The sequence below is a fragment of the Indicator indicator genome, chromosome 2 (genome assembly GCF_027791375.1).
Source record: "Indicator indicator isolate 239-I01 chromosome 2, UM_Iind_1.1, whole genome shotgun sequence".
Taxonomy (NCBI): domain Eukaryota; kingdom Metazoa; phylum Chordata; class Aves; order Piciformes; family Indicatoridae; genus Indicator; species Indicator indicator.
In genome coordinates this window covers 31,883,572-31,906,424 of record NC_072011.1, presented here as the reverse complement: position 1 = coordinate 31,906,424, position 22,853 = coordinate 31,883,572, and the positions used below count along the sequence as shown (strand labels likewise).

General features: G+C 39.6%; 1 protein-coding gene across 1 annotated transcript in view; it reads right to left on the bottom strand.

The window, feature by feature from the left end:
• Positions 1-3,260: 3,260 nt before the first annotated feature.
• KCNK1 (potassium two pore domain channel subfamily K member 1) overlaps positions 3,261-22,853 on the bottom strand; it is a 33,841-nt gene continuing 14,248 nt past the window's right edge. The window contains exons 2-3 of the mRNA XM_054398542.1: positions 6,753-7,148; positions 3,261-3,520 (exon numbers count right to left, since the gene is read on the bottom strand). Of these exons, the coding sequence (XP_054254517.1) occupies positions 3,261-3,520; positions 6,753-7,148 (656 nt within the window). The remainder of the gene's footprint in view (positions 3,521-6,752; positions 7,149-22,853) is intronic.

The following is a 22,853-nucleotide window of genomic DNA, read 5'->3' as shown; positions in this document are numbered from 1 at the left end:
AAAAATTGGCGTTTCCGTTTAATGGATATATCTGGATCAATGGAAAATGGAAGAGTAAGGACAGGACACAGGCAATTCTCTTCTGTGTACAAATAATTTGCTCACATTTCTAACTTTCGCTTACAACTTGTTTCAGAAGTGTTTTTTATGACCCATGTTCTCCATTGGAGTTTAAATGCATCTGCTTCACAGTTTGCTTCCTGGGAAAACATGCACTACAGTTCTTGCATGATCATAGAATCATAGAATGGTTCAGGCCAGAAGGGACCTCCAAAGGTCATCTAGCCTGACCTCCCCGCAGTCAGCAGGGACATCCCCTACTAGACCAGATTGCCCAGGGCCTTGTTGAGCCTCACCTTGAATGTCTCCAGGGAAGGGGCCTCAACCACCTCCCTGGGCAACCTGCTCCAGGTGTTCCACTACCCTCATGATAATCTTTCTCCTTCTAATCTGGATTCCATTTTTATTTATTCAGATCTTGTGTATTTGCTTCATATGAAAATGTAAAAGCTGTAGGAAATGATAGCCACTATTTCATCAGTGGCACTGATGATAACCTGTTCAACGACAGTTTTTCAGACTTCCTCAAATATTGGAGTAGTCAGGTTAGAAAAGCAAGATGAATGCTAGATCACCATTTTTTATTTGCTATAATCAATCAGCATCTGAAACAAACAAACAAACAAATGAACCCAAACACATTTTGGAATGCCTTTTTTTTCGTAGGAATAATCAACACAGTGCTAAGCTACGATTAACACCAAGATTAGGTAACACGCTCTGGCATTAATGGTCTCGCCTTGAGTTGGAAAAGCAAACTTAAGGATGCAGAAACTTGACAAATGCAGACAGAATTTTTGCATAGTATGTGCACGCACACACATCACCAGAGAAAATATTCCCCACTTTGTAGTGCAGGCAAGCAAAAGCGAGATTTTTTTTTTTTTTAGTTTAAAATAACAAATACTATATCACAGTATACCACTTAGTTTATCGCTTCTGCTTTGAGTTCTGTGCTTTCATTTCAGGTGTCTACATTTTGCAATTGTGTAGATGCTGCAAAATTAACTTTGTACATCATTTAGCGTCTGTGCATATCCTTTAGAGTTTAACATCACACTGAAACGAAAAGAAACCTTGAATTTTAAGGTACTGAAAACAGCCAATAAAATTCCACTGAATAAAACCTAGTATGAATGTTTCTTATAGTACAGTACTCTTAATTTTATGCCAGTGTTATTTTAATGCTATAGTTTTCAAGTATTGACTGCATAAAGAAAGGTCTAGGGAAAAAGAAAATTACCTAAAATGCCATTCCTAAGTCTGTTAAATTCTGGCGATTTATGATATATGTACAGTATATAAATATATTTATGTATATAGGTATATACATATTGGTTAACATTCATTATAAATAGAACTCTGTCAATTTAAGCAGTATAAAAATAGCCACTTTCCTGGGAACATGCATGGTATGCTCTCACCTAATAAAACCCAAACCAACTCTGGTTTTCTATAAATATAAATTTTCATTGAAGGCTTTCAGCTGATTTAACCAGAAAGTAAGTTTTTCCAGCAAAGATATAAAATCTGTTTGATGCTAACTATAATTAAGCTCAAACACAGTATATTTTGGGTTATTTACTTTCAAGTATTTTCCCACGTGCGCTAAACCTAGACACGCTGCATTTTTTTCTTTTATAGTAAAACATAATTCAGCTCTAAACACTAAAAGCCAAACCACAGGCAATCTGGCATGCTTGCACTGCAGGGAAAAGGCTCTCCTCTACACTATTTCTATGTGGGAGGCTGTCCAATATGGCTATTTGTGCTCCAGATCTTTTTGCTCATTGCAAAGCATTATCAAGATTCCCATATCATTGATTCTCAAGGCCAGAAGAGAAAGTACAACCACTTTAGTCTCATCTCCTGCTCACTGAGTCCAAGGTCCCTGCATTCAGCACAGTGACCAGTAGCTGGCCTACAATCTCTCTCCTGTTACAGCCAAAGAGGTTCCAGCTTCAGGAACTGAGTGGGATTTTGACTTTTTAGTGACTTTTCCCAGGGAGAATAAAATTCAGTTCCATCTGAACCACATGTGACATTTTCCCTTTTTTCTTGCATATGAAAAACTGAAAAAATTGTTTTGCCCTGAAACATTCCCATCTCCTCCCAAGTGCTCTGAGTACTAGTAAGAAAGCAAAAGGAAAAAAAGGAGCTACATTCAAAGGTGACACTATTTTTGTTCCTTTTTGTACCTATCAGCTCAGCAGAAAGCACGCCCTGAGTCGAACTGTGGAAGAAACAGCCCTGAGTCCTTCTTCCGCTGAACAGGTTTCACCCATCTACTAGGAGAATGACATAAACACATGACTATGCCAATCACAGCACAGGCTGACTCTTTTTCATTCCATTCCACAGAGATAATAACCCACTACTGCCCATTTCAGAGGACAGAGGATTGAAATGAAGCTGTCTCCTTCTCTACAATTCCACCTGACCCAGCAATTTGAATTGATTCTGCTATCTCTCAGAGTTTACAAAAGTATTTCATACAAAGACAAATGGCACAGAAGACTCAAGGCATACTTTCTTCAGGACAACATTTTTCTCATGACTAGAGGACCTTATAAGGAAAGAAGAAATTTGAATGTAAATGACAAAGGCAAAGGAGAGACCAGATCCTTGTTTTTTTCATTCCTAGAATTGTTATTTGCACCCCCAAGTTAGTGGGTAATAGAGGGATGATCTACACCCCCCCCTTTCAAAGAGATCGATCAATACTGCTCTGGAAACATTTTCCAGATTCAGACTTTTGGTGGTTTAGGTCTAAACCTGTGACTACACTTTGACAATCAAAAGCCTGCATCCCAAACTTTGCTATGTCACCCAGCTGCAAGATGGGGCCTGCCATCAAATGAGTTGCATGTCAGTGAAGGCCTCTATTCTCCTAAAGATCAGTTGGATGTATGTGCTCGTGCAAGCCTTTCTCTCTGGCACCTATGAAAGTGGTACACCTAACTCCTTAATCCTCTAGCAAAATGGCCTTATGTTCCCAGCCATATTCTACATTTTCTCCCTATTCCCAGGGTGGCTCCCACATTTTTCCCCCGAAGTCTTCTCTATGTCAGAAGTGATGAATCCTTGTTAAAGTAGCACAGTCTTCCAGCTTGTGGATTTTTAGAAAAAAATATTAGGAGTCCTATTTCTTATGGTAAGTAGCATAAATGCACCGAAACAACAGGATGGATACCCCTCTATTAATTGTTTAGAGAGCTGTCATTGGAAGTTGGGGACTGAGAAGTCACAAAAGGCTCATTTGCTTTCTGATCATCCTTCATTGAGGATGCTTGGTCTGAGATGGAAGAGAAGGAGAGCTGGTCATGTTCCATTATTTGCTCTTGGTCCTCTTCTTTGTCCTTCTTCACATAAAACAACTTCCTAAACTTTTTGAGCTCATGGAGTTCACAGAAAGTCTCAAGAACCACCAGCATTGCAATGAGGCCCAGCAACAGATAACCTGGGTATAAAAAAAAAAAACAACAGAAAAAAAAGAAAAAAAGGTGTTTAAAATATTAGCAAATTAAGCAGGAGAGTTTTAACCCTGTAACTTGTCCCACTCTTGTCATTTCTGAGTACTGGGTTAATTTTCTTTATAACCCAGTTTCAGAGCTCTGTAACTTACTTTGGGACTGTCAAACCTTTTTTTCCTTTTTATTCTACAATTAACAAGACCCTTCATAATAAAAAAAATCCACTAAATGCAACAGTATACTGTGATTTACCATATGGATGGTCTCCCACTTACAACCTTCATGTGATTAAGTGTCCCTCAAAATATTCACTTTCCCTTAATATTCCTACATGTTACAAACAGAAATAAAAATATGGCAGCTAACTATGGTTATGTGGGTGGGGTGGCATTTTTTTTTGGTACCAGTTTAGCAGGACAAATTACTTCTATTTCAAGAAAACTTCTAAATTATTTGCCTTTAAATTATAAGAAGATGTCCAACCCCCTGAAATGAGTGGAACAACGAAGCAGTGAGGAATGTGTATAAACCCACTAAAATCAAAATGAAAAATCACTGTAAAATTACTGCTGCTATTTTAGAAATCTGGCAGATGACACCTTAAAGATTATTTGCACTGTTTTGCTAACATAGATGACGATTCAAACTTGGAAGTGCTACTGAAATGATATTACTGATGACTTTAGTGGCATACAGACTCTGATTTTTGAAGGTAACAGCTCTCACAGACTGAGACTCTCAGAAATGGATCTCTGTATGGTTAACTTCCTCTGCATTGTTTTTTTGTTGGTTTGGACGTTTTTTCTTTCATTCTTCAAACATATGCATCTAGAATTTGAGGCAAAGTGTGAAAATGAGCATTTTTCAGTCTCTGTGTCTCATTAGATCTCTGCTACTGATCATTATGATTTGAGGACCATGACTACTTGAGTATTTTGTCATTTCAATAAGTAAATCAAGCAGAAGCTAAGTGCATAATTATTAGTACAACATACTCATCTAAAAGCTGAATATTAAATGTACCAAAATATCAACACAAATTAATTATTGTAATCTACATGTGGTCACGATTCTGTTACCTAAAGACATAAATATGTCGCCTATATTTACAGATTATTCACTGGTAATAACATTCCCCTGTTGCTTCCAGAAGCACTATTAAATCAGTATTGCAGTGCCAGGTACTGATCTAAATCAGTGCTACAGCTAAAATTTATGAATGTTTTTTAAGCTTTATCTCATGAAGACATAGGTGTTATGTATTAGCACAAGTTGGAAATGACAAAGCTATGCCATTTAAAAGACATGCACTGAAAATTTTGTAATTATCTCCTAAACTCAGTCCAGCTGATCCCCACTTAAGAACAGGCCTTGTGTTATCCAAAAAAAAGAAAAGCCTTTAGCACTCAGTAAGCATTTTCTGATGAAGAAAATTTAGGTTCAGTAGGAGAAAGCATTTTATACATCCTGTTTGGTTTCTTGACTTTTTCACATGAAAGAAAATATGAATTTACAAGTTATTACCTTCAAAAAAACAGTTGAAATTAAATATTCTAAGGTCATAGCTTTGTCTAAAAGCTACCTTTTTGTTTTATTATTTCCTGCAATTTGTTTCTTAAGTGCTCTAGAGTTTGAAAAAGGATAATCTGAGCAACAATGTTTTCTTCTGATTTTGAGTGTTTACAATGGCTAGAATTTTTACAAGGCCTTTAGTATATGCATTACTTTCTCCATTCATTTCATCATATGACATCCCTGAATCAATTCTGCAGATCATTAATGTAATAATTAAAAGCTGGTAAGACAACACAAGGGGTAGCAGGGGAAATCTCCTGCAATGACAACGTGGCAGAAGAATAAAATATTGTTTTATATTGGCTAGTTCAATGCACTGCTTCAAAAACAAAATTTCAAGGCAAAATCTTTCTATAAGCAAACATACAACCAAGTGCTTGGGCACTTGGCCTCCATTAAGATTGCTGGATCATACACAGGAGTGCAGACAAACACACACCAGCCTAAGAAACAGGCCTGACAGGAAAGGTTTTGGTTTGGCCATTTGGACTTTTTAAGAGGTGCATCTGATGAGCCAGGACTGCACAGACTGAGGCCATATTGGAAACTGGGATACTTCAGAATACTGCCACTGGAGAGTATTTCCCTCAGTATACATTCATTCAGAATGTCAACACAAAGGTAATATTCTTAGCTCTACATAGATCAAATCACTGATCATTTTGTCTCTCTTCCATGTCAAACACAATCAAACAATCTAATATTCACAGTCCTGTTTGTTATCACTTCAGTCTACTTGTCTCTCTTTGACAGCTGATATGTCCCAGTGCCAGCTACCTTCTGTTACAATTGGAGTCAGAAACGTTGCTATTCTGCCCCATTTCTAATTGCTTCTTGATTTTTTTCTGTCCACTTGTTGTCTCACCTTAAGAGATGACCTTAGATTACAAAGGACCACCTTTCTGGCTCTGGGATGCACTGAAATCTTAGCTCAAGATCATAGAATCATAGAATTGTTTCAGTTGGAAAAGACCTTTAAGATCATCAAGTCCAGCCATTGATGTAAGACCACCATGGCCACTAAAACCATGTCCTGGAGCCACATCCACAAGTTTCTTAAAGACCTCCAGGTATGGTATCTCCACAGCCTCCCTGGGCAACCTATTCTAATGCCTGACCACTCTTTATGTAAAGGATTTTTTCCTAACATCCAGTCTAAACCTCCGTGGTGCAACTTCAGTCCATTTCGTATCGTTCTATCACCTGATACTAGGAAGAGACTGACCTCCACCTCACTACAACCTCCTTTTAGGCAGTTGTAGAGAGAAATGAGCTCTTGCCTCAGCCTCCTCTTCTCCAGACTAAACAACCCCAGTTCCCTCTGCTGTTGCTCATAAGATTTGTCCTCTAGATTGCTCACCAGCTTGGTTGTTTCATAACAGTAACATGAGCATTCTTTTCCTGCTATTAATAAGAAATTAAGTAGATGTGATTTAGCACAATAGTAACTTCTTCTTTCTTAATTAAGACAACCGACCTTTTTGAAGGTTTCGTCTTTGCACAGCTACCTACCCAGTTTGATAGCTGACAGCTCACAAAACAATTGCCATTCACAAAATGGAGAGGGAAAGTCTAAATTATTAATTTTTCTAATATTAAATGCCTTTTAATGCCTTTTATTTAGCCTATTAGTTTGCCACTTACATGTAATTCCAATTTTATACAGCTCTCGGAATTTTTGATTGTAGCCTTCTCCTGGCACATAGTCTCCAAGGCCAATGGTGCTCAGGGAAATGAAACAGAAGTAAAACGATTCCAAAAAATTCCAGTTATCTTCCAGAACAGAAAATATTGCTGCTGGGATTAAGAAGAAGCATGAGACAGTGATGAACCCAAGGACTACAGCATGGATGATTGCAACAACTTGCTTGGAGAAGCCCCAGCGAATGTGGAAATACAGTACAGGCCGCCTGGTGACATACACAATGATGCGCTGTACCACTGCTGTCAGGAAGAGCAGCGTAAAGGGAATCCCAATGACTGAGTAGATGATGCAGAAGGCCTTTCCTCCATCAGACAAAGGCACTGTGTGTCCATAACCTGCAACAGAGAAGATGAGGCATAGGTTGAGCTAATGATGGGGGCTCATGTACCAATCTGATATTGGCTGTATTTCAGGAGATAAAGAACCACCTCACTGTTGCCAATTCTGTCTTCGGCTATTCTTGAACAAATGCTACTCAAAGGCCTATTTGAAGCAGGTAAAAAAGCCTAACTACTAGCAATAAGCAAATAAAAATAAAAAATACTTACATGTTTCAAAATCATGAACATAATTCTATAACATTTATTCTGGAGAACAAAGTAATTAATGCTCAGTCAAGAGGAGTGGGAATCTGTGCCCGAAGAACCATGTTTTACTCTGGGTTTTCTTTCTTTCTTTGGTTTAGTTTTACTAAGTTATGCAACATCTTTTTCCCATCTTGTGGACTGGAATAATCTATACTTCAGAAAAACGTTTCTAGATCTAATTTGTAGTAAAACACTCATAAGACCTTTTGTGAAAATCATTTAAATTACACAGAGTCGTTAAAAGCAGCATTTTATGCTATGTAATTCCACGCTTCTGCAAGATGTTTAGATGAAAATGCAAAGATAATCTAAAAGCAGAGCAAACAGCAAAACTCCTGGGATCTAACTGTGGATTGATTTTTGCCCTGTCATTTGCACACTAGAAGTATCAATAGGGATTACGTTCAGAGCATAGAAATGTATCCATTGGTGTGCAAAGCTGATCATGGCCAGCAATCTCCTTTCCACAAATGTGTGCAATTACAACACTTGTACCCAGAACAAGCAGCAACACTGCCAAAGACACTGCCTGACAGCCTGGTTCAAAATGTAAAATACAGACAGGGAGAACAGTAAACCCAGCACAAACCAGGAATGTTGTCTTCTGCTGTTTGCCAACCAAAACCCGAGTATTTTCTTTTCATTGCAGCAATGAAGAGGAAGTCTCTTGAAATCTAGTTTGGGCACTCTTTACGTTGATATCAAACCAAGAAATTGCAGACAGGCCCTAGTCATTCTGTAGCCTAACTGTGCCTGTTCATTCAGGTTATGTTAGCGACATACAACAAAGTAGCTACTGCAACTGTCTTGAAGAGCGCAGGCAGAACTCAGTGTGTACAGGGTTATGCTTATTCTGATCTCTGAACTGAGCTCACTCTGCAGTCACCTAATCTGCACAGTGCAGCACTGGACCAGGCAGACATTTCTCGAGGGCCCCCTGGAAACCCCTGCCTGCCCCTCTGTGAAACTAGTTGCTCTGCAAGCCCCTCTAGGTTTTATATGGACAGAAGATATTTACCCTCTACATTAATAAATTTAATAGAAACACTGCTCTTCTAAGTCTTCCATCAGAGTAAGCAAATGTTCTTTTTATTTAAGAGGCATAGAGTTACAGGCAATGGAAGACAGGCAAAATGTCTTATCATTACAACATACAAAGTCTTAGAGAAGCAACACATGAGGTGTAATTTCTCTGTGTCAGCTAACCCAACACTCATATTTAAATTTTAATTGCATTTTTCATAATCTAGCCAAGCTCAGTCTTTTGAACCTCAGAAAATCATTTGAATTAATGTTAGGTTTTTTTTTCTTGGTCACCTTCTGTTTTCTTTATCTGCTTTGAAGTAAGAGAAATGGCTGTGCAGAAAGCATGCCAAACAGAGCTGAATCAGATTTATGAAGTTTATTAAGGTTTCTCACCTTGTGTTCTCCTCCATCCCTAATAGTGCTGGACATCTGAATGGCATTTCTGACGACTGCTGAACTGACCTTTCTTGGCACTATCATAACCTCAGGATCTTGCCCCCTCAGACATATCCAGAGATTCACCACTGCAGAACCCATCACTTCCTATGTGAAACTATGACTGGTTTTGCTGTATGTATGACTTAACATTTTATCCTGCTTCATTTTCAAGTGCCATTTTTCTGCCTAGTTGCCCTGCAGCACTCCCATCATCCTTACTGCCTTAAATAATTTTGTATCTTTAGCAAAATTTGTTACCTCCCTCTTCCACGTCATTTAGGAATATATTGAACAGCACAAGCCCCAGCACGAGGCTGCGAAAGAACAATCCTTGTAACTTCAAGAACTAACTTCTCTCCTATTCTATCTTCCCCTATTTCACATCCACATGAGGACCACCCCCAGCTGCTTAGTTTTCCTGAAAGCATTTAGTGATACTCAGTTCCAAGTTTGGAAGAAAGGTGTGTGTTTTGAGTAAATCATAGAGTATCTACGAATTATAAACGTGACACAAAGATAAAAAGGGCAACTGCAATGCTTCATCTCATAAAGGTGTTTTCAGTAAAGCAGAACTAGAAACATGTTACTCAAGTAAGACAAATCAGACCTCATCTGGACTTACCTACCTCATTCTTTATATCCACATTTAAAGAATGAATTCACACTGGAAGAAGAGCAGAGAAAGGTTACTGAAACCATCAGGGAAATAGAGACTGTTTCATGAGAGGAAGATAAAAGTGGTTGGTTTCCTCAGCACAGATGAATGAAGGCTGAAAAAGCAATACAGTATCTCCCTGTTAATGTCTCAGCAGACAAGTATTAACAAGGGAAAAGAAATGCTTCAAATGAAGAATAATATTACCACACAAAACCCAGCTTTGATGTAGCAGGAATAAATTTAGTCTAGAAATGAGAAAAAAGTTTAAGCCTGAGAGAAGGGTCTTTTCCAACTCAAAAAAAAAAAAAGTATGATTCTATGATTAGCCTTTTAGTTAAACCTTACAGACATTTTCCCAGTTCCTGAAATTGGTTGAGGTGTCTGAAGCAGATGCTACCTTTGAAGGTCTGCTCTGCCTTTCTGGTGAGGTTGTCACATCACTTAAGAGATAGCTGCGGGAATTGTGTATCTGCTTCACAGCTGCTAACTCAGCTAACAACAGGAACAATAACACTAAAGAGTGTTGACAGTTTCAGGCTGAAGACAGAATATGTGCTCCACTCAACATGCAACAGTAAGAGGATGACATCTATTAAAAGCAACAGATGAGTGACCAATGTTTGCTTGCTACTCAGGATACAGTGGCTGCTTGGGAATGATCATATTGAAAATAGTTCAAGATAAAACATAAGGCTATGGCAAATGGGGAGGAAAAAGATCCACATTCTTTTCCCAATATTAAACTGCCTTTATGTGACTTTTCCTAACAACACATATAACCTTAGTCACCACTGTACAAAAGTAATTTTAAAAAACTTCACACAGTCATACATTAAGAGAGAGGAAACTACAGATCTGAGGCAGGAAATACTCTATGTCTGCTTTCAGACACTTGTGCCCACTGCTGCACATCTCTGCACCTGTTCTTAGCATCTTTCTGCTATAACTTCTTCAGGGAAACTCTCTTCTATAATCCCTCCATAAAGTGCCTAGCATATGCTAGTTCTATACAAATAACAGATTTTAAAAGTATGCTAATTTGACATTTTCAGTGGAAAGTACCTGTTTAAAAGCATTGCAATTACAAACCTAAGATATTCTTTTTGTTTGAGAAAAGATGCTCACTGAAAGGGGACTACTCATGAAGACTTTTTTTTCTTCTGTCAAGGAGATTTGCTCTGGCTAACTAAAATTAATTTGCTCTTGTAGCGTATCTGATAACTGTATTACTGACCATGATGACAGACAAGATTTACTAAATGCTGTATTTTCACAGGTATAATGCAAATATCAGATAACAATCATCTATTCAAAAGCATTGACCTTTGAAAAAGCAAACCTTCAGATAACCTGTCCAAACTCAGAAGCAAAGTGACACCAGAGAAAGGGATATTATTCACATACAATCCCTTCTATTCTCTATTTGTACTTTAGCTCCTATTTGTACAGCTCACAAAAAAAATCCAATGTGTGCAAGATCAGCAGGATTTGCCAAATTAAATAAGATCAGTGCTCCATCTAACTCAGTGTCTTGAGAAAAAACATCTTTGAGTGATCATACAAAGAGCAAAATTATGCAAGTTACAGTCAATTTTGTTCACATATGGGGATTTTTTCCCTTAAAAGTAATTTACTGTCTTATGACTCAGAAAAATCCTACATTTACATCAATATCCAAAATATATTATCTGTTCTGATGCAATCTTGAATGTCATAGTCTACAAAAACGCTTATTAAAAATATAAAAAATATTTGAAATGCTTACATCTTTTTACATTGATCTTGCTGCTGTGAGTCATAAAGTACCATTATGTATTCAATGGCTGGTCCCATGAATGAAGCTGGACATGAGCAGACAGTGTGTGCTTGCAGCCCAGAAGGCCAGTCGCATCCTTGGCTGCATCAAAAGATGTGCTGCCAGCAGATCTGGAGAGAAGATTCTGCCACTTTGCTCTGGTGAGACCTCACCTGGAGTACTGCATCCAGATCTGGAGCCCTCAGTATAGGAAGGACATGGACCTGATGGAGCAGGTCCACAGGATGGCCACAAAAATGATCAGGGGTTTGGAGCACCTATCCTACAATGACAGTCTGAGGGAGCTGGGGTTGTTCAGTCTGGAGAAGAGGAGGCTCCACACAGACCTAATAGCAGCCTACCAGTACCAGAAGGGGGCCTACAAGAAGGATGGAGAGAGTCTGTTTACAATGGCCTGTAGCGACAGGACAAGGGGCAGTGGCTTCAAACTAGAAAAGAACAGATTTAGATTGGATGTTAGGAACAGGTTTGTTACTATGAGGGTGGTGGAACACTGGATCAGGTTGCCTGGGGAGGTGGTTGGGGCCCCATCCCTGGAAATACTAAATGTGAGGCTCCAGAGCACTTTGGGCAGCCTGATCTGGTTGAGGATGCTCCTCCTTACTGCAGAGGGGGGGTTGGACTAGATGACCTTTGGAGGTCCCTTCCAACCCAGACCATTCTATGATTTTATGAATGAAGACCACTGTCTGCAGCATTAAAGCTCACTCCTCTCCCTTCATGACTTAAACAGTCAATGTTTTTGTATTACCCATTTTCTTCTGCCAGATGCTCTTCTCCCTCTTTCCTACCACAGGTTTTGTCAAACCACTGCTCCCTCAGTGTGGGTACAGCACAAATCCAGAACAAATCCTGGCATGTCCAGGCATGATCCCCCTCTCCCTCTCCCTCCTGCAGACAGAAGTGTTTTGTTAGGCAGAAGGGGCAATGACAGGGTGAGCCAAGACCTGGAGAACCATCCCCTGCAGCAATAAGTTGCTTCCATCTTAAGCACCCACTTCTCAAACCCAGACCTCACAGCAAAGCACCGAGAGAAACAGGCTATTGCCCAAGTGCCTGAAACCCCAGGACAGCCTGCGGATCCTGGGAAGCTTCCAGAGCCTCCTGCTGTCATGCCACAGCCATCCCGGCCATTGGAACAGTGAGACATCCCTGCCAGCAACCAGTGCCCGAGAGCGCCCCAGAGTGTGCCGGCTAATGTACAGCAGCAGCACCCCTCCACGTGGGTGGAACTCCCGTTGCTCTGTGTAACCTGGACTATATTGCAGCCCTGGAGAGAATTCTGGAGAAATAATACTGTGAGTAATTGGTTACCTCTATAAAGCCTCTTTCTAAAAGGTTCTATCTGTCTTAACTGCTGCCCTTTTCTCAAGGTTCCTGTCGAGTCTTCCCCTAGTGGACAAGTGGCAGATTCTCCTTCCTAGTGTTGTTTTCCTGGTTTACTTAATACTGTTTAAATTCTTAACATTGCCTATATACTGTACATATTCATTGTAAATATACTACAGCTGTACACCATACCTATAAATTATTTTTTACAACTGTTCATATTAATAACTAATAATTCATATTTTTATTAATATCATGTTTTCCTTATTAATAAATTATATTTAATATTCATAACACTCAGGTGACCTGTTGCAATATCACCAGCCTTACGTGGCATCACGGAGCTTCTCAGGGCAAGGAGAGGGTTATCTTCAGCACATCCAAGGTCCTTCCTGACACACCCATTCAAACTACAGAGTCGTAACACCCAACCCCAATGTGTTGGCACAACATGATAAGCGTCCTCCTCCCTTTGTCAATTTGAGTCAGTCTCCCTGAAGAGGAGTCAGCCCTTTAAGTCTGCTCATAATCTCAAGAATGTCCCAATAGATGAAGTGAATCATGTGCTATGCATTACAGTTATACAAAAAGCTTTCATTCATCACAAGCAGGACATGACTCACTACAATATGATGATGAAGGTCAATGATAATATTTACATAATTTCTACACTCTTATTTTTAAAAACCTTAGACATTTTCCATTGTGTTTAACAGTGAAATGCATCCTTATTCAGAATTGGTCTATTATCTACTAAGATAAAAAGGAAATGTCAGATGACAGTAGAACCATGTGGTTAAGAGATACCACAACTAAGTTTCAATATTTTTTCCACTGCAAGAAAGAGCATAGCTGCAACTAATGTGACCAGAAACTTCCTCTATAGATCAAACCAACAACACTATGATTGAAGTAGCTGATTAAGAAGTTTACATAAAGGACAACAGCTTACTGGGCTGTTGTAAGCAAAAGGTCTTCTACCACATAGAATGGAAGAAATTAGAAAAAAAAACATGCTATATTATGCAGCGTATCTACACATGCCAAAGCATCTACTCAAAAATCAAATTCATTCAGAAATGGCATTTTGGTATTCCTACTTCTACAGCACGTGCACTGGGAAGGACAAGCTATAAAGATGGCTGATAGGCAGGTAGCTAACAAGCCTTTTAGCATCTTATTGCACATAAACCTTTCTTTCTTGCAATGCAGTTAGAAAAAAAGCATGTAAAGAACTGTAAACAGACATGAAAACTGGTCCATAGCTAAAAACGTGCAAAACAGTAGCATCATGCTGCTAGAGAAAACTTTGCAGAACTCAGGAACTTTAGACAGTAGTACCATTAAAATGAGACATAAACATAGAGTTATATGTTAAAAAGGGGTAAAAAGTTCACCAACATAGTTTTGTTAAACAAAGCTGAGAACTTAGAATTTCCAGCCAGGCTGAGATAAGACACTCTATATAGAAATAAGGAGTTAAAAAAATCCACTAGAATATGCATTTTTAAGCTAAGAGAATCCATTTGCGTGTTAAATTGTGCTGTGTTGTTAGCTGAGCTAGTGGAACAGGTTTTGTGGGCACTGAAGGAGGGAGAAGGAAGAGGCACAGTAAAGTGAATCAGTGAAATTATCTGTTGTTTTTTTAATTTTTAATAAAAAGAGGAAAAGTGAGGAGATTTGTTTGAAACCTAGTTCATTCCACTAATAGAACCTTACAGTGCAGTCTTAAAAGAGTTGCACTGGCATTAGGGAGGTGATGAAAAATGTGGCAGAAACCTCTTAAACCAGTTTCACCACTGAAGAAAACATTCATTATGTTCATCCTTACACAGCACGAGTAAGGGAGATGTAAATTTCCAGCTGAGGTGATTTAGTGTGATGCTATTCCAGCTCCTCTCAATAACAATATATGCCTCAAACTTTCACTAAAGTAATAAAAGCATATTTATTTTTAAATAAATGTAATAAGCATGTAGAATTTACCACACATTTAAAACTTCACTAGAATGTATATAAAAGTATTTTCTATATTCCACAATAAATATTACTATTGCTTACATTCTTTTCAGTTATTTTATACTTATCGTGCTACCAAAACAAAAGTATTTTTCTGCCCCCAAAACATACTACTTTAGTGTAAAATATAAGGCAGACGGTTAACACAAATGGAAAGGCAGAAAAGAATGACACTGAGCAGTGTAAGATGCAACAGCATCCATATCCATCATCACCACTGCACAGAATCACAGAATGTTGTAAGGGACCTCCAGAGATCGTTTGGTCCAACCCCCCTGACAAAGCAAGATCACCTAGGTCAGGCCACACAGGAACACATCCACATTGGTTTTGAAAGTCTGCGGAGAAGGAGACTTCACAACCTCTCTAGGCAGCCTGTTCTAGTGCTCTGTCACCCTCACAGTAGTTTCTCATGTTGAAGTGGAACTTCCTGTGTTACAGCTTATATCCATTATTCCTTGTCCCGTTACTGGGTGCCACTGAAAAGAGACTGTCCCCTTCCTCTTGACACCTACACCTCAGGTATTTATAAGATCCCCTCTCAGCCTTCTCTTCTCCAGACTAAACAGTCCCAGTTTCCTCAGTTTTTCTCCATAGGAGAGATGTTCAAGTCCCTTAATCATCCTTGTAGCTCACTTAACCTACCTTTTCAGGTTTATATTGATGAGCTTCTCCTCTAAATCTTCTCTTGGCTGAGCAGCCTCAGTCTCCCCCACCCCTCACTGGAGAGATGCTCTAGTCCATCATCTTAGTGGTCCTTCAATGGGCTCCTTTTTTGTACTAGGGAGCTCAGAATAGGCCCCAGCACTACAAGTGTGGCCTCACTAGTACTGAGTAGAGAGAAAGGATTGCCTCCTTCAACCTGATGGCAATACTCCTAATGCAGCCCAGGATACCATTAGCTCTCCCTGCTTCTGGGGCATGTTGCTGGCTCTTTAGCCATTAATTATGTAAAAAAAATTGAAAGTGCTTTAGGTTTTTTCAGACAATTTAACAAATGGGCAGGACCGTAATAACACTGTACACCGTGTATCTATTTATAGAAAAGAAGTACAGTACCATTTGTTTATAACGATAACATCTATATTTTTTTTGTCCACTTAGAATTTTCTAGAGTGACATATGCTGTCCCCTTCTGCAGCTTAGCAGTCCTGAGAACTCCCAAGTTCCAAAAAAACATTTTAGAAGTCTAAACTTAAGGATTTCCATGCCTTACATTATTCATGTTTACCATTAACCCATTTCTGTGATCTCCAAGGAATATTCTTGTCCTTTGCAGCTAGGAAATGTGTTAAGATGGTTGCTGCTTTTATTCCAACTTAGCTGCCTGTGGTGGATAACTATCTGCTCAAGGAGAAATGTTTGTACTCTGCACTATATTAAGGTTGCTGTGCACCTTTACAAAATGTGAAATATAGGAGATATGAATATTGATGTGGCCTGGGCATGTCTTTCCAATTCACTTTTTTTTTTCCTGTACAAATTATTCAGCAAGAGGAACTGTTTTCTTCCTTAAATATTCAGGTCGAATTACACCTACACGAATTCAGATTGAAAGCACAAATAACCTTTTATTTCTTTCTTCAAATTCTGACATATTTTTATATCAACTATTACAAATATTTTCTCTCAGGTAAAGATCAAAATACAGGTATTGTTTCAAACTAGGAAGTAAAAAACATGTTCTTGCAGACTGATGAAAAATAGCTTTGCTTTGCTCCACTTGTGAGTTAGTTGCTCTAGTGATGCACAAACATTAATATAAAAATGCAAGTCAGAAATGTTTTTAAAATCAAATTTGAGTGACAAACACAAAACAGTAGAAGTATCCTGTTGTCATTTCAATCAGCAAGGGAAGAGCTGCAGTCAGTGTAGGAGGACCTCTGAAAATTACGTACTTATAGGAGGTAATTTTTTGTTTCAAAAATGTTGTAATTTTTATATTCCTCACGTCTCACAGAGGCAGTAAGAGAAATGATGAAGGAAATACTTCTGTGTTGTTGTGCCTGTCAGCAAAACTAGTTGTTGAAAACATAAAAACAGTTTGGTTGCAATAGGAGCAGAGATCTTATTCTAAAAATCTCACTTGAATGAAAAAGCCTAGCATTTGATCATATTTACTCAAAGGATCAAATATCTGCCAATTCCTGCCCAGAATCAATTATTTTGACTATTGGAATGTAAAGCATAGCAACATTAAAAAAAAAAAAAGAATTTCATAGTCACCTTTTTTACATTAGTATTATAGCACAGTAAATGTGAATCCGTTGAGTGGAACACTTGGTAGCATGGACCTAAATTCATCATTAAATTTAGGGAAGACAAATTTTACTTTTGATTTTCTTTATTCTGTTCACAAAGGCTGGATGTCCAGTAATAGCTGAGGTGTGCTCTCCAAGAATACGTGTTTGGAAAAGATGTCAGGTTTGCACACTCCAAAAGTGCTCCACAAGAGTGAACCAAAAGTGGGAAATACCTAGAGATTTGTATCAGCAGTGCACTCTTGATCTGAACCAAAACACTACTACTACAGAAGAAAGCAAATGTCACTCCAGTCTTCAAAAAAGGCAAGAAGGAGGACTCAGGCAACTACAGACCAGTCAGCATCACCTCCATCCCTGGAAAGATGATCCTGGGGTCATCTCTAACCACATGGAAGACAAGAAGGTTATCAGGAGTAGCCAACATGGATTTACCAAGGGGAGATCCTGTCTAACTAATCTGATAGCCTTCTATGAAGTTATGACCAAGTGAGTAGATGAGGGAAGAACAGTGGATGTCATGTCATAGGGCCACCAGGATGATCAGAGGGCTGGAGCACCTCTCCTATGAGGAGAGACTGAGAGAGTTGGGGCTGTTCAGTCTGGAGAAGAGAAGGCTCTGAGGTGACCTTATTGTGGCCTTCCAGTATCTGAAGGGGGCCTACAAGAAAGCTGGGGAGGGACTTTTTAAGATATCAGGTAGTGATAGGACTAGGGGGAAAGGAATAAAGGTGGAAGTGGGGAGATTCAGACTGGACATGAGGAAGAAGTTCTTCACCATGAGAGTGGTGAGAGCCTGGAATGGGTTGTCCAGGGAGGTGGTAGAGGCTCCATCCCTGGAGGTGTTTAAGGCCAGGCTGGATGAGGCTCTGGCCAGCCTGATCTAGTGTGAGGTGTCCCTGCCCATGGCAGGGGGGTTGGAACTGGATGATCCTTGTGGTCCTTTCCAACCCTGACTGATTCTATGATTCTATATATCTTGACTTCAGTAAAGCTTTTGATACAGTCTCCCATAACATCCTCATAGAAAAGCTCAGGAGATGTGACATAGATGGCTGGTCAGTGAGGTGGATTGCAAACTGGTTCCACAACAGAGTTCAGAGGGTCGTCATCAGTGGCACAGAGTCAACTTGGAGGCCTGCAGCAAGTGGTGTCCCCCAGGGATCAGTACTGGGTCCAGTTTTGTTCAATATCTTTATCAACGACCTGGATAAGGGCATTGAGAGTACCCTCAGCAAATTCCTTGATGATACAAAAATGGGGGGGTTGGCTGACACCCCTCAGGCTGTGCAGCCATCCAACGTGACCTGGACAGGCTGGAGAGCTGGGTGCAGGCAAACCTCATGAAGTTTAATAAGAACAAGTGCAAGGTCCTACATCTGGGGAGGAATAACAGCAGGCACCAGTACAGGTTAGGGACTGCCCTGCTGGAAAGCAGCTCCACAGAGAAAGACCTTGGAGTGCTGGTGGACAGCAAGTTCTCCATGGAACAACAATGTGCTCTTGTGGCCAAGAGAGCCAATGAGATCCTGGGATGTATCAAGAAAGGTGTGTCCAGCAGGTCTAGGGAAGTTCTTCTACCTCTCTACTCTGCCCTGGTGAGACCACACCTGGAATGTTGTGTCCAGTTTTGGGCTCCCCAGATCAAGAGAGACAGAGACCTGCTGGAGAGAATCTAATGGAGAACCATGAGGATGATTAGGGGACTTGAGCATCTCTCCTATGAAGAAAGACTGAAAGATCTGTGGCTATTTAGTCTTGAGAAGACTGAGAGGGGATCTCATCAATGTGTATAAATATCTGAGGGGTGGGTGTCAAGTGGATGGGGCCAAGCTCTTTTTGGTGGTACACAGTGATAGGACAAGGAACAATGGGTTCAAACTAGAACACAGAAGATTTCACCTCAACATGAGGAGAAACTTCTTTACAGTGAGGGTGACAGAGCACTGAAACAGAATCCCCAGGGAGGTTGTGGAGTCTTCTTCTCTGGAAACTTTCAAAACCCACCTGGATGCGTTCCTGTGCAGACTACCCTAAGTGATCCTGCTCTGGCAGGGGTTGGCCCTGATGATCTCTTGAGGCCCCTTCCAACCTCTGATATACTGTGATGCTGTGATATAGGGCCAAGGACTGTGGCAGACCTCAGCTGCCTTCAGAGTTTGAAACTGAAGTTAACACCACTTCTCTAGCATCAGCTCCTGCATCCACCAGTAAAGTCATGCCAGAGTACCTTAAATGCAGTTCTCCATATGAGAAGAGTCTGCACTTATCACCAGATGTTTTGTAGGAAAGACTTTCACTTATAGTTTCTGAATTGCCATCATGACTCAAGAAGATGAAGAACAGTCTGTGCAGCTACCTGAACCATAGGTTACTCAAGAATATACAAGGATGGTCCATGAAGTAAAAGGAAACTAAATGTAACTCTGGGCCAAACAAAAAAACCCACTGTTTTTTCCTAATTCTGACACAGATATTCTATGTTTCCTTTCATCAGAAAGTTCACCTGTGTCTTGCTGACACCACCACACAAGGCAAGGCACACCAGATGCAATGCACCAGATACAGTCTGGTGGGCATAGAGAACAGCTAACAAACAGCAGCATTTTGACCATTTACAATAGTTGTTGTTTTAGGCCGTATTTACTAATAGTTACGATTTAATGAAGTGAAAAAACATTTCAATCACTAATGATGAAGTCATTCCAATACTAACAGTTACAGTCAGGGAGGGTGGCAGGGTGGCTCTAAGGAAGTGCTCATTACAGATACTGCAGAGTAGAAGGATGTGTGGTACTGAAGCAGAACAGCTATAGATGGAATCCACTACACAGAAACCAAAGACAGACAAAAGAGTATATACAGAAATTAGTATGTCCCTCCTACATCTGAGATGAGTTTTAACAAATGTTTGATGCATTACTGTCTCTTCTCAAAAAAAAATATCAGAGAGAAATGCAACTCAAGACAGCAACCTAAGTGGAAAATGATAGCATGCTTTCATGTCACCTCCAGACATCAGATCTTGCTAATCCTGCCCGGATACATTATGTATGAGTAAAGCAGACATGATCACCCCGAGGGAACTCTTAGACCCTTCCAGCACAGTCTACATGGAAGCACATTGTCAAAAGGGGCCTATCACATAGGAGACAAAGGAAGCAGGACTCCCAGGTGAGGCACATACTCCATTCCATGGCTAGTAAACATGCCTTTGGAAAGGATACACTCTCTGCAGGAAGAGATTTGGTCCTCCAGGCACTCACCTGGCAAAGCTTACCCACGTACCCTGCAAGAGCGCTTTCCAAACATTAACTGTAAGCTACACAGGTCCTACCAAACTATCCATTAGGAAAATCCTTTGTTGTGGTATGCTAAACCTTCAGCCTGATGTGTGGTTCATGTGGGCTAGACTTGTGCTCCCACAACACCAGTCATGTTTCATATTATGTTACTTCAAAAAAAGACTTTATGCCCGTCATGTGCTTCACAAAGTGCTCGAGGCAGGAGCAAAGACTAAATAGGTGTAAATTCAGCAGGTCTGCTAAACCTATATGGGAAACCATTCTGCTTTGCTTCTAATATAGATTAATTACAAGATCACAAGCATTTATGGGGTCTCTAGCAAAGACTTAGCCTAAGCAAAGAAACCTGCACCTTGTTTCAACAGTTATTTTTCATGTTATCTCAGATTCCGTTGTCAATGTAGGAAAAAAAATAAACTGTCGAGAATCTGCTGAATAAAACCTAACCAACAGGTCAAAAGAAAGGTGAGACTTCCTGAGGGCTCTCCTGAGAATTTAGTCATGAAAATTCCAATTATTCTTTTATTGGTTTACTTGCCTGCTAGGCAACAGATGGCCAAAAATCTGTATCAAAGTAGAGGCCACACCAACAGACTATTTTATCATGAATGTTTTTTGACAGAACAAACTCTGTAATCCCAGAAATTTAATTTGACAAAGAAGAAATACAAATTAGTTTTATTAGGAAAGCTTTACTTGTAGTGCTCAGAAATGTTAGAAAAGCAAGACAAGGTTTTGTGCTCGTCTTTCATTATGGGTTTTTGCACTGTTATGTTCAGCAACACGTGTGCAGCAGCATTCCCACAATGAGTGATTTTAAAGTCCCTGATCACTAAGATTAAAATGCAATCAAAGAAACAGGTTCATTAAAAACGTCCTTACGAACTTCAATACCAATTTCAATGTTTTGAAAGGGGTCCAAGCACTTCTACATTCTTGGGATTCACACCCTGATATATTGAAGGCAGGAAAAAGAGTAATAATCCTAACATGGACAATGTTTTAGCAGGAAGGCCGGAAAAAAGGAAAACAACGTTATCAATTAGATTTAGCCAGTAGCTTGTCCATGATAGCAACCTTCTAAATTTCTCATGTTAATATGGCAAAAAGCATGATGAGACTTCCATCTTGACTGCAGCATAAAGGTGACATGTCTTGCAATACAGTAATATTTCCAGATTTTGTCTTTACATTATAGCAGTCTGCACTCATTTTAGCAGCTCACACTTAGCATTTAACTGGCAGCGAAGCTGACAGGATACACACTTTCAGAAGAGACTGGTAATAGATGGAACTTTTTCTTTCAGAAAAAGGTGTAGAACCATGGCTTGCTTTCGTGCTGCAATTTTCTCTTTCACCATCCCCTCCAATTTTCCTGTAAGAGATTTTAAATTTCTGTCAATTACTTCAGCCTTCCATCACTTGAAAGACCTTGTTTATGCATGATGTACCACAGGAACGCACCAGCTGTTGCTGCTGAGCCCAGCACCTGTGTAGTATGGTACTCCACTTGAAGCCTCATGCAGTTTACTGGGAAGAGGTTTCTAAAATTTTATAATTTGCACCTGTTACCATCCCAAAAGCAGCTTGGGATGTGTCAAAATCTTTGAACATGTTGCTGTAGCATTTACTGCAGTGCTTTAATCACATATACAATTAGTGAAGAATACCTATGTACTCTTGGTAAGTTAACATTTCTTGCACTGAGATGAACCACAGTTTTTCTTCCTACTATCTAGGAATAAAAATTAAACAACCAGCTTCAAATTAGTATGCTCCCCATCTCCGATTCTGAAACAATAATGGCTTTATTGCACCATCAGAGAAAACAAAGCATGAAAAACAATTAATGCAACTAATATTGTAGGCAGCAAGGAATTACCATACAACATTAAGCGTTGCTCTCCCCTTCTTCCCCCTGCTTTATTGCTGAGCAATAAAGCTGGGGCAGCTGTCCTTACTGTCCCTTCCAACTTCTTGTGCACCCCCAGCCCACTTGCAAGTGGGGTAGGGTGAGAAACAGAAATGGCTTGACTTAGCATAAGCACTGCTCAGCATCAACTACAACATCTGGGTGTTATCAACATTATTCTCATCCTAAATCCTAAACACAGAACTATACCCACTACTAGCAGGAAAATTAACCCTATCCCCAGCCAAAACCAGGACACATATGTGTATCAGTTGGACACCATAATGCATTTGCATAGAAATAAATCCTTTTTCTGTCCTCTGTTTTAATAGCTATTTCACAGAAACATGAAATAGCAAAATAGAAACAAATCAATTTAACACCAATAGCAAAAAATCACTAAAGTAACTAAGAAATACACACAACTGAGGTACATCAATCTCCACGTCTACACATGGCACATTCCATCTGAAATATTCATTTATAAATTAAAAATAATAATTAAGAGACAATATTTACACAAGAGCCAAAGTGAGGTACTTTTTCAGATGAGATAGCTTACTCCAAGCTGTAAATCACAGTCCTAATTATGATGCTGGATGGTACTCTGCAATCTAAACATAGTCTGTCTGAATATATTTAGTTTCATTCTGAAAATAGAACATTAATTTCTAAGGCCCAATGGGGAT